Source organism: Bison bison, unplaced genomic scaffold (genome assembly GCF_000754665.1).
Source record: "Bison bison bison isolate TAMUID 2011002044 unplaced genomic scaffold, Bison_UMD1.0 scf7180017864472, whole genome shotgun sequence".
Lineage (NCBI taxonomy): Eukaryota > Metazoa > Chordata > Mammalia > Artiodactyla > Bovidae > Bison > Bison bison.
The window spans coordinates 11180511-11191307 of record NW_011495033.1 but is presented as its reverse complement, the minus strand read 5'-3'; the positions used below and the strand labels follow the sequence as shown (position 1 = coordinate 11191307).

Below are 10797 nucleotides of genomic sequence, written 5' to 3'. Positions count from 1 at the left end.
CTCCTCCCCGGGGGCGGGGCGCGCGACAGCCGGGCGCACGTGGCCCGCCCGGGACGCCAGGATCCGGAGCCGAGGGCTTGCTCCGGGACTGGGTACTTTAGAGCCCGCGGTGAGGTGCGAGGGAACGGGGACGGAAGGAGGGGCCCCGGGGCCCTCGCGGGACTGTGGGTCTCCCAGCCGGGAGACCGGGCGCCCTGACGCTCGCCGCGGGGTCTGATGGCCAGTGGTGGGGTGCGGGACCCGTTTCCTCCCGGGCGCCTCTGACAGACCGGCTTGCCAGCGGCCCGGGCCACGGAGTCAGGACCTGGGCTGGCCGAGCCGGAGACCCAGAGGGCCTGAGGCGCGCGGGGAACAGGCGGGGCGTGGGAAACTGGCACCCTCTGGGGCGGGGCCGCGCGGTGGGCGGGGCCTGGGAGCGCGGGCCGCCCCGCCCCATCTCGGCCGGCAGCGCCGCTCGCGAGGCGGAAGTGGCGGGCTTCCGCGCTTCCCGCGGCGGCGGGGGTACCAGCTCTCCAGCCCAGTGACGCGGTGCGCTGAAACCCCAGGAGCACGTGAGGTTTGAGGACCGGTGCGCATGTCTGTTAGGAAAAGAGCTCTTTTTTTAAAGGCCAGCCGGTTCGGATCGGTTTCTTCTCGGGTGGTTGGGTCCCGATAGGCCATCCCTCAAACGTGCATTCTCCGGCTGGTTCTTGTTTGACTGACATGTGTGTTTCCCGTGTGCCGCTTTTCAGACATGGACGTGGGGCGGAGAGGCGTTTTGTAGCCGTTAAAACAATTAACACTAGCATGTATTTACGGTCCCTACTCCTCCTCCGTGATTAGCGTCCGTTCCACTCTACCTACACCTTGTAAAGGAGGTGAGGAACAAGCAGCCTGGGGAGCTCGGGGGATCCCTGGAGGGTTCGCATTTTGTGCTGGAGGCAGGAGGTTCAGAGAGGCTCGGGACAGAAACTGGGGCCCCCAAATCCAAAGTGTATTTAAGCACCTTCTCTTTCCTCATCCCTCTTCTCCCCCCACATATTGGACTCGAAATCATTAGTTAGGTGTGTTTAATTTTCATTACATTGTTTTCATGACAGTGTACTGTGTTTATTTTTTAGCAATTCTGGGTCTTCCTTGCTGTGGGAGGGCTTTCTCTCTTTGCAGAGTGTAGGGACTACTCTCTCTCTACTTGTGGGTGCGCAGGCTTCTCACTGCAGTGGCTTCTTTTTGTTGTGCAGGGGCTCCAGGACGTATCCGGCTTCAGTGCTTGTGGCCCAGGCCTAGTTGCCCTGTGGCATGTGGAATCTTCCGGGACCTGGGATCGAACCGGTATCCCCTGCACTCTTAAGGTGGACTCCCAACCACTGGACCACCAGGGAAGTCCCAGCTAAAGCTTTTTTTTTTTTCCCCAGCTAAAGCTTTTTAACCAGTAATTTCATTCTATTAGTAGGACATCCTTATCTTCATATATTAGGCTTCTTCCAACAATCCTTGGAGGGGAATCTCAAGTCCTAGATTCTGCTCTGAAATTCAGGAATAAGTAAAATCCAGTCAGGTGCATCTATATGCCAATCCCACAGAAAGGTTGGTTTTCACAAATGCATCCCTTTGCTCTTGTTTTCATAGGAAGAAGAAAAAATGTCTCAAAAGCAGATGAAGGAAGCTTTTGTCAGTAACCAGAATGGAACGAGCGTGCTGGAGATCACCGAGGGCTTGTGCCTGCCTGCACTCTGCATCCTGTGTAGAGGACTCCTGATCATTCTCTCACAGCAATTATGTTCTTCTTTACATAACTCGAGGACTCGATTCTTGGTTGACTTTGCTTTCCTGATAGTTCCCCTGGTCACCACTTTGACCATTTTCTCTTCATTTGTCCTCCTCGAGTATCTTGTTGCAATCATCCTTGGGGCAGGGCTGCTCTATGAAATATACTGCAGAAGAACTTGCTATGCCAGAATGCCTTTCCAGAAAATCTGTGAAAAATTCTTGAAAGTCAGTCTAGAATCAGAACACATTCCAGCCATCTCCTGTTTCCGTGTCGTTAACAGTGCCTTTACTGCTGTTGCCATTTTGGCTGTGGACTTCCCACTATTTCCTAGAAGATATGCCAAAACCGAGCTCTACGGGACAGGAGCAATGGATTATGGAGTAGGGGGCTTTATTTTTGGGTCTGCAATGGTTTCTCCAGAGGTTAGGAGAAAATATACAAAAGGCTCCAGATTCTGTTATCTTACAAAGTCACTGTACTCTCTTTGGCCATTAGTTTTCCTAGGAGTGGGGCGATTAGTTGCTATAAAATCCATAGACTATCAGGAACATTTAACTGAATATGGTGTTCACTGGAACTTTTTCTTCACCTTAATAGCTGTGAAATTGATAACATCACTGCTTTTGATTATTTTCCCCCTAAATAGGTCCTGGATTGTGGCCATCAGCATTACTGCATTATACCAGCTAGCCCTTGATTTTACCCCCCTGAAAAGTTTAATTTTGTATGGCACTGATGGTAGTGGCACAAGGGTTGGTTTATTAAATGCCAACCGAGAAGGAATCATCTCTATCTTGGGGTACGTGGCAGTACACATGGCTGGTGTTCAAACAGGGTTATATGTGCTTAAAAAAAGGTCACATATCAAAGACTGGATAAAAGTAGCATACTGTATTCTATTGACAGCTATTGGCCTCTTCATTTCTCTTTACATAGTTCAGGTAAATGTAGAAGTAGCATCTCGAAGAATGGCCAATTTAGCTTTTTGTATTTGGATAGTTGCTTCTTGCCTGATCCTTCTTAGTAGTTTATTACTGGGTGATATAATTTTGAGTTTTGCCAAATTTGTAATTAAAGAGGCAGCAGTACCATGTTCTTGGAAACTTATCCAGTCACCCACTGCAAATAAAAAGCATTTGGAATCCATAGTCTCTGACACCAAAAGAAAGGAACCCACTCTCTGTTTAATCACAGCAATGAACAGAAACCAGTTACTTTTTTTCTTGCTGTCAAATGTAACAACTGGTCTAGTCAACCTTTCCATAGATACATTACACAGCAGTACCCCTTGGGCCTTGTGCCTGCTCAATCTCTACATGTTTACCAACTGCTTAATTATATATGTGCTACACTTGCAAGACAAGACAATCAAATTTTGGTGATCAATAGGGGTACTATATGTTTTGAGCAATATTATGTTAATGAGGAAGAATAAATATAAAGTGTGAAGAAAATGGGCGTCTGTCAATCCAGGGTTAAAGTTTCATTCCTGCTTTAACAGTAGTGATGCTTAATACTTTACATGTATGTCAACACTGTAAAATCAATATAGAAGAAACAAAGCCTTGTGACTTGTTAAAATACTTCTAAATTTTAGTTATTTTAAAGAAGCTGTTGTGTTTACAGTTGTGACACTGGAAGATTGGAGGGTAGGAAGGAGGATTTTTTACATTATATCTTTTTTGGGGGGGGGTTGAGAAGCACGAAGGATCTTAGTTCCTTCACCAGGGATTACCTTTGTCCCCTGCAGTGGAAGTGGGGAGTCTTAACCACTGGACTGCCAGGAAGGCCCCTTTTACTTTCTGTCTTGTATCACCTATTACCATTCTGTATTTTCTATTGTATGTATTTTATAATATTTACATTAAAATATCTCAGTTGTGGAACTGTCAACAGTACTGCTCAATTTTAATCTTTAAAAAAGACTCGGTATAAGAAAGCAAATGTTTAAAGTCAAATACTTAAAAGATCACAAAACAGCTAAATGCTCCAAAGAAGAATGTGTTAGTTGCTCAGGTGTCGAACTCTTTTTGACCCCAGGAGCTTGCCAGGCTCTTCTGTCCATGGAATTCTCCAGGCAAGAATATTGGAGTGGGTAGCCATTCCCTTCTGCAGGAGACCTTCCTGAATCAGGGATTGAACTCGGGTCTCTTGCATTGCAGGTGGATTCTTTACCTTCTGAGCCACGAGGGAGGACCCAAATGCCCTAAAGAATATATTGAATTATTTGTTGTGATTTACAAGCTTAATAATTATGAGACAATAGTTTTGCAGTGAGACTCATTTTTTTTAGCCTGCTCTCTGCTAGGGATTGGAGAAGGCAATGGCACCCCATTCCAGTACTCTTGCCTGGAAAATCCCATGGACAGAGAAGCCTGGTGGGCTGCAGTCCATGGGGTCGCTAAGAGTCGGACAGGACTGAGCAACTTCTTTCACTTTTCACTTTCATGCATTGGAGAAGGAATGGCAATCCACTTCAGTGTTCTTGCCTGGAGAATCCCAGCCCACCCAAGCCTGGTAGGCTGCTGTCTACCAGGGGTCGCACAGAGTCGGAGAGGACGGAAACAACTCAGCAGCAGCAGTTGCTAGTGATGATAAACAAAAGGTTCCTGATATCTTGGAGCTTGCAATCTAATGGGGGAAACACATTAAACTGTTATAAACTGTGCTAAGTCAATGAAATATAGGTTGCCAAAAGTGTCAAATCAAGAACTGACTTTACAATAGAGTGAGGAAACTTTTCCCCACAGACAGTTAATTTTTTTTTTTTTTTGAGCTAGAGTCGATGGGTGGAATGAAGAGTTAGTGTTTGTGTGTCTAGGGAGCAGAGGGTCTGATGCTAGTAAGGGAGAGGGGTCAACAGCAAACATGATTTAAATTTCTTAAGTTGATGAGGACTAATTTGGTCCTCATCAACTTAAAAAATTCTTCAACCAGTAATGCTGAAGAAGCTGAAGTTGAATGGTTCTATGAAGACCTACAAGACCTTTTAGAACTAACACCCAAAAAAGATGTCCTTTTCATTATAGGGGACTGGAATGCAAAAGTAGGAAGTCAAGAAACACCTGGAGTAACAGGCAAATTTGGCCTTGGAATAGGAAAGAAGCAGGGCAAAGACTAATAGAGTTTTGCCAAGAAAATGCACTGGTCATAGCAAATACGCTCTTCCAACAACACAAGAGAAGACTCTACACATGGACATCACCAGATGGTCAACACCGAAATCAGACTGATTATATTCTTTGCAGCCAAAGATGGAGAAGCTCTATACAGTCAACAAAATCAAGACCAGGAGGTGACTGTGGCTCAGATCATGAACTCCTTATTGCCAAATTCAGACTGAAATTGAAGAAAGAAGGGAAAATTACTAGACCATTCAGGTATGACCTAAATCAAATCCTTTATACAGTGGAAGTGAGAAATAGATTTAAGGGACTAGATCTGATACATAGAGTGCCTGATGAACTATGGAATGAGGTCCATGACATTGTACAGGAGACAGGGATCAAGACCATCCCCATGGAAAAGAAATGCAAAAAAGCAAAATGGCTGTCTGGGGAGGCCTTATAAATAGCTGTGAAAAGAAGAGAAGCGAAAAGCAAAGGAGAAAAGGAAAGATATAAACATCTGAATGCAGAGTTCCAAAGAATAGCAAGAAGAGATAAAGCCTTCTTCAGAGATCAATGCAAAGAAATAGAGGAAAACAACAGAATGGGAAAGACTAGAGATCTCTTCAAGAAAATTAGAGATACCGAGGGGACATTTCATGCAAAGACGGGCGCAATAAAGGACAGAAATGGTATGGACCTAACAGAAGCAGAAGATATTAAGAAGAGGTGGCAAAAATACACAGAAGAACTGTACAAAAAAGATCTTCACGACCCAGATAATCACGATGGTGTGATCGCTCACCTAGAGCCAGATATCCTGGAATGTGAAGTCCAGTGGGCCTTAGAAAACATCACTATGAACAAAGCTAGTGGAGGTGATGGAATTCCAGTTGAGCTATTCCAAATACTGAAAGATGATGGTGTGAAAGTGCTGCACTCAATATGCTAGCAAATTTGGAAAACTCAGCAGTGGCCACAGGACTGGAAAAGGTCAGTTTTCATTCCAATCCCAAAGAAAGGCAATGCCAAAGAATGCTCAAACTACCGCACAATTGCACTCATCTCACGTGTTAGTAAAGTAATGCTCAAAATTCTCCAAGCCAGGCTTCAGCAGTATGTGAACCGTGAACTTCCAGATGTTCAAGCTGGTTTTAGAAAAGGCAGAGGAACCAGAGACCAAATTGCCAACATCTGCTGGATCATGAGAAAAGCAAGAGAGTTCCAGAAAAACAACTATTTCTGCTTTATTGACTATGCCAAAGCCTTTGACTGTGTGGATCACAAGAAACTGTGGAAAATTCTGAAAGAGATGAGAATACCAGACCACCTGATCTGCCTCTTGAGAAATTTGTATGCAGGTCAGGAAGCAACAGTTAGAACTGGACATGGAACAACAGACTGGTTCCAAATAGGAAAAGGAGTACGTCAAGGCTGTATATTATCACCCTGCTTATTTAACTTATATGCAGAGTACATCATGAGAAACGCTGGGCTGGAAGAAGCACAAGCTGGAATCAAGATTGCCAGGAGAAATATAAATAACCTCAGATATGCAGATGACACCATCCTTATGGCAGAAAGTGAAGAGGAACTAAAAAGCCTCTTGATGAAGGTGAAAGAGGAGAGTGAAAAAGTTGGCTTAAAACTCAATATTCAGAAAACGAATATCATGACATCTGGTCCCATCACTTCATGGGAAATAGATGGGGAAACAGTGGAAACAGTGTCAGACTTTATTTTTTGGGGCTCCAAAATCACTGCAGATGGTGACTGAAGCCATGAAATTAAAAGACGCTTACTCCTTGGAAGAATAGTTATGACCAACCCAGATAGCATATTCAAAAGCAGAGACATTTCTTTGCCAACAAAGGTCCATCTAGTCAAGGCTATGGTTTTTCCTGTGGTCATGTATGGATGTGAGAGTTGGACTGTGAAGAAAGCTGAGTGCCGAAGAATTGATGCTTTTTGAACTGTGGTGTTGGAGAAGACTCTTGAGAGTCCCTCGGACTGCAAGGAGATCCAACCAGTCCATTCTGAAGGAGATCAGCCCTGGGATTTCTTTGGAAGGACTGATGCTAAAGCTGAAACTCCAGTACTTTGGCCACCTCATGCGAAGAGTTGACTCATTGGAAAGGACTCTGTTGCTGGGAGGGATTGGGGGCAGAAGGGGACGACAGAGGATGAGATGGCTGGATGGCATCACTGACTCAAGAGATGTGAGTCTGAGTGAACTCTGGGAGTTTGTGATGGACAGGGAGGCCTGGAGTGCAGCAATTCATGGGGTCGCAGAGTCGGACACGACTGAGCGACTAAACTGAACTGAACTGAATTTAGTGCTTCAGATCAGATCAGATCAGTCGCTCAGTGCTTAGGTAGCATTTTATCCTTGCTAACTACAGTTATATTTGGAGGTAATCTATTGAAAGAAATTTCCCCCTCAAAAAAGTCAACATATTGAATAGTTATGTTGCTATAAAAACAAAAGATTAGATTTTATTTCTGATTAATAAGGAAGACTTGAAATTTAACCAAGATTGTAGTATGTAAATTAAGCAGAGAAGGCGATGGCACCCCACTCCAGTACTCTTGCCTGGAAAATCCCATGGACGGAGGAGCCTGGTAGGCTGCAGTCCATGGGGTCGCTAAAAGTCGGAGACGACTGAGCGACTTCACTTTCACCTTTCACTTCCATGCATTGGAGAAGGAAATGGCAACCCACTCCGGTGTTCTTGCCTGGAGAATCCCAGGGACGGGGGACCCTGGTGGGCTGCCGTCTATGGGGTCGCACAGAGTCGGACGCGACTGAAGCGATGCAGCAACAGCAGCAATGGTAACTGGTTTTCCTGCCGTGTCACAGTACTAATATCCTACAATTGACCTGTTCAAAGCATTTTAGGAGGGCTGAGAGGCTCTAACCATATTGTTCTCACTAAAAGAGTAATTTTAAAAGTATTTGGTGACTTAATGACCATGTGTCTAATTGGTCTGCTGCTTCTTGTCCCAGGTCTTAAATATCTTTCAGTAAGTCTGTCTCCCAATTATAGATACTGAATCATAACTAAGAACAAAATGTACTATATGTTTTTTCCACCTCCAATTAGGAAAGTCATGGAAGAGAAAGTTAATGAAATTACATTCATAAAAAATAACAAAGTAAACCAATCTGATTTGATTTTACTTTACAGAAGAGAAAGAGATCATTAAATAAATATTTACTAAGTTCCAATGTGCTAGATACAGGTGCTGGGGAAACAACAGAAAATAACACCCTGCCCTAATGTGGCTTCTATTTTAACTTGTGGACATTATTTTTCCTTTACAAATTTCTTTTAGTGGGGAAAATCTGTCCCTATTTTTGACAGATATAATAGAACTTCCCACTGTCAGGTCACGAAAAAGAAAACCCAATTCACAAATACTCAGATCTGGACAACTGTGGTAAATTAAGTAATAAGATTTTGCTGTTGATTTTACTACCACATAAAACAATGAGGTTATTATAGTGAAAACAACAGTAGGTATTTTAATCTTCAACTATCAATTTTTGAGGAGAGAAGTGAGGGACAAAGAAGAGAGAATATAATCTAGTTTAGGACTTATTTGTGACCTTCAGAAAGTGACTCATTCCCATGACTTTAATTTTACACTATTATAAACTGGGGATGTCTACTACATATGTATTAATAGTTTTGTGTTCAGTAGATGACAATGTTTTATTTTTATTGAGCACCTTGTCCAATATGTTGTGTAAATTATATAAGAACATACTTTGCTCCCTAGGAATTCCTCTATGAACACAGGAATATAAGGAACAAATCAGTATCCTTTATTGCTTTTAAACCCAGGTAGCTTGGAGACTAGTCATATCTCATCATGTCTGAGTTTTGCCCTTGGCTTCTCACACATCGTGGACCTGCCAAAGAAGAAAAAGAATGGTATTTTTATGGAGAATGTGATATGATATCGCATCTCCATCGCACCAACTGATCCTTATGAGGTACCAGCAAAAGGTCTTCTGTTAACTGCCTGCTTTCTCTTAGCCTTTAAAAATTTTCAGCTTTGCCCTTCACAATGCCAGTATTGAAATTTAAAAAGGCAACAACTGGCTCTTTTAAAAATGCAATCGTTTTATCAAAGATAAGCTCTCTGAAGGCAGATCCTTAGTCATGAAACATTTGCTGTAGCACTAAATACATTTGCTTCAGCTAAATATAGCTGCAGACCAATAGTGAAAAAAATGAATGCCTGCTCTAAACTGAAGAAGATACAAGGTTAAAAATTCTAAAAAGTTGTTTTGCAGTGAAGTAATTTGCTAATCATTTTCCCCTCAAATGTTGATTTTGTCTTATTTGTAGCACCCAGGGACCTCCCTGAGAAAGAGCAATTTATCAAGTATATCAACTCTTTAGCCTTATAAGAAGTCCATTATTAAATAGTATGTGAAACATTGTCCAAAAATACTACACGGTGTGCTCGGTGGATCTAGAAGACAAATCCAAATCATGGGAAGTAATCTCAGATGGAAAGACATTGCTGTAGTCTCCTCATTTTAAGTTTTATATCTGGGTTTTAATGCCTTTTTTTAAACTTATAAACCCCCAAGGTGAATACTCTTTGCTAGTACCCAGTGTGTACTCAGTCATGAAAGTTATTAAAATTAGCACCTATACATTGAACTTATATTTTCAATGCCCTTTACCAACCATCATCCAAAGAAAGTTTGAAAGGTATACCATAGGTACATTAATTGACAGTAATTATAGGAGCACTTTCAGATTTTAGAAGCCACCTTATTCTTTTTCCTTAGGGGTGTTTTACATAAAACACAAGATTCTCTAAAACTGTCCATATTTTGGCTATGTAGTCTAATTTGTCAGAACTTAATGCAATCCTATATGCCTACTGAATTTAAGCTAAAGACCACACACTCTTCTGCTCTCCTAACATGGCTAAGGACATAAATACTTACTGGATAATCACACCTTTGGGACTGAACAATGGTTCTTCCAGTTTATTATGTCACCTACCCTAACAGTGACCACACAATGTCATAAGTCAACATGGCTAAGGGGTTGCATGCACTATGGGTTTTTTTGTTGCGAATCTCTAAGACTTAATGTGATGACCAAAATACTTTTTAAAATCAGTATCACAGCTCTAGCCTATTCTACCAGGAAATACAGATCACCAGGATTAGTTAGTTGTAAGAGCATCCGATGGAGTGAGTCTTAAAATCGTCAAGACTTTTCACAGGCAAAAAAATATTCCCGACAACTATATTGGCTTTACAAACAGGACTCTAACGCCTCCAAGGTAAGAACCGAGTATACCATGGCACGCAGTGTGTGCATGAATTTGTCTTGACGGTAGCTCTGATTCTCGGAAGAGGGTCAGAGGGAAGGGCCTTTGGCCAGCACCAGCACTTTGCCCGAGGGATCTGTTGTCCTTTCTGAGTGTCTAGGTTAATATTAACCGGACCCAATAAGTTTCTCTGCCCAGGACGCGTACACAAGCCACTATCGGCAAGTGTAACAACAACAAAAAACTGTCAGCACTTAATGTATTTTCTGCCCCTGTCGGAGGGATCTCAACCTGAGTCTGGGAAGCGGCTAGCTTCTGAAGAACCAGGGCGTCAGGGAAAGCGGCGTCAAGGGCCTGGAAACCCAGCCTAGTCTGTCGTTCAGTCCCCAGATGCACGTCTCCCCTCCGCCGACTCCCACCTTTTGCTCTCACTGGTTTTGAAAAGTCTCGGCTCCCCCCTGACTTCACTTACCCAAGTCCTCACTGGGCCCCAACCCTCGGCGGAGTCCCTTCGGCTCCGCTCCCTTCTACCCTCCGCCCTCAGGAGGGCGGTTCCCGGGCCCCACACAGCGGAGGACTGAGGGGAGGCCTACTCACCCCTCCTAACAGCCCTATTTCGGGTTTATTTGAGTAGCT

The 10797-nt window shown here is 43.5% G+C and overlaps 2 protein-coding genes and 1 long non-coding RNA gene across 14 annotated transcripts in view; 1 reads left to right on the top strand and 2 right to left on the bottom strand.

Annotated features, from left to right (window-relative positions):
- Window positions 1-660, bottom strand: part of MYO19 (myosin XIX) — a gene marked incomplete at its 3' end in the record, with an annotated part of 34361 nt that extends 33701 nt beyond the window's left edge. The window contains exons 1-2 of the mRNA XM_010861713.1: window positions 610-660; window positions 40-533 (exon numbers count right to left, since the gene is read on the bottom strand). Coding sequence (XP_010860015.1) covers window positions 40-533; window positions 610-660 — 545 coding nt within the window. The remainder of the gene's footprint in view (window positions 1-39; window positions 534-609) is intronic.
- PIGW (phosphatidylinositol glycan anchor biosynthesis, class W) lies at window positions 29-3643 on the top strand. 12 transcript variants are annotated; one of them, XM_010861561.1, is made up of 4 exons: window positions 29-114; window positions 732-857; window positions 1221-1358; window positions 1609-3643. In XM_010861561.1, the coding sequence occupies exon 4, from the start codon at window positions 1621-1623 to the stop codon at window positions 3130-3132; it is 1512 nt and encodes a 503-aa protein (XP_010859863.1). In that variant the 5' UTR covers window positions 29-114; window positions 732-857; window positions 1221-1358; window positions 1609-1620; the 3' UTR covers window positions 3133-3643. The 12 variants fall into 12 exon arrangements, with proteins under 12 accessions (XP_010859863.1, XP_010859869.1, XP_010859872.1 ...); XM_010861564.1 differs by lacking the exon at window positions 29-114 and adding an exon at window positions 463-528; XM_010861558.1 differs by lacking the exon at window positions 29-114 and adding an exon at window positions 476-568.
- Window positions 3644-8120: 4477 nt separating this feature from the next.
- Window positions 8121-10797, bottom strand: LOC105004057. Its single transcript, XR_827182.1, has 2 exons — window positions 10759-10797; window positions 8121-8773 (listed from the first exon to the last, which is right to left on the bottom strand). It is a non-coding gene; the product is annotated as an uncharacterized LOC105004057 (long non-coding RNA).

What these genes read in the sequence shown, in the direction of transcription:
- PIGW (XM_010861561.1), top strand. Translation starts at nt 1,621, where the DNA reads ATGTCTCAAAAGCAGATGAAGGAAGCTTTTGTCAGTAACCAGAATGGA.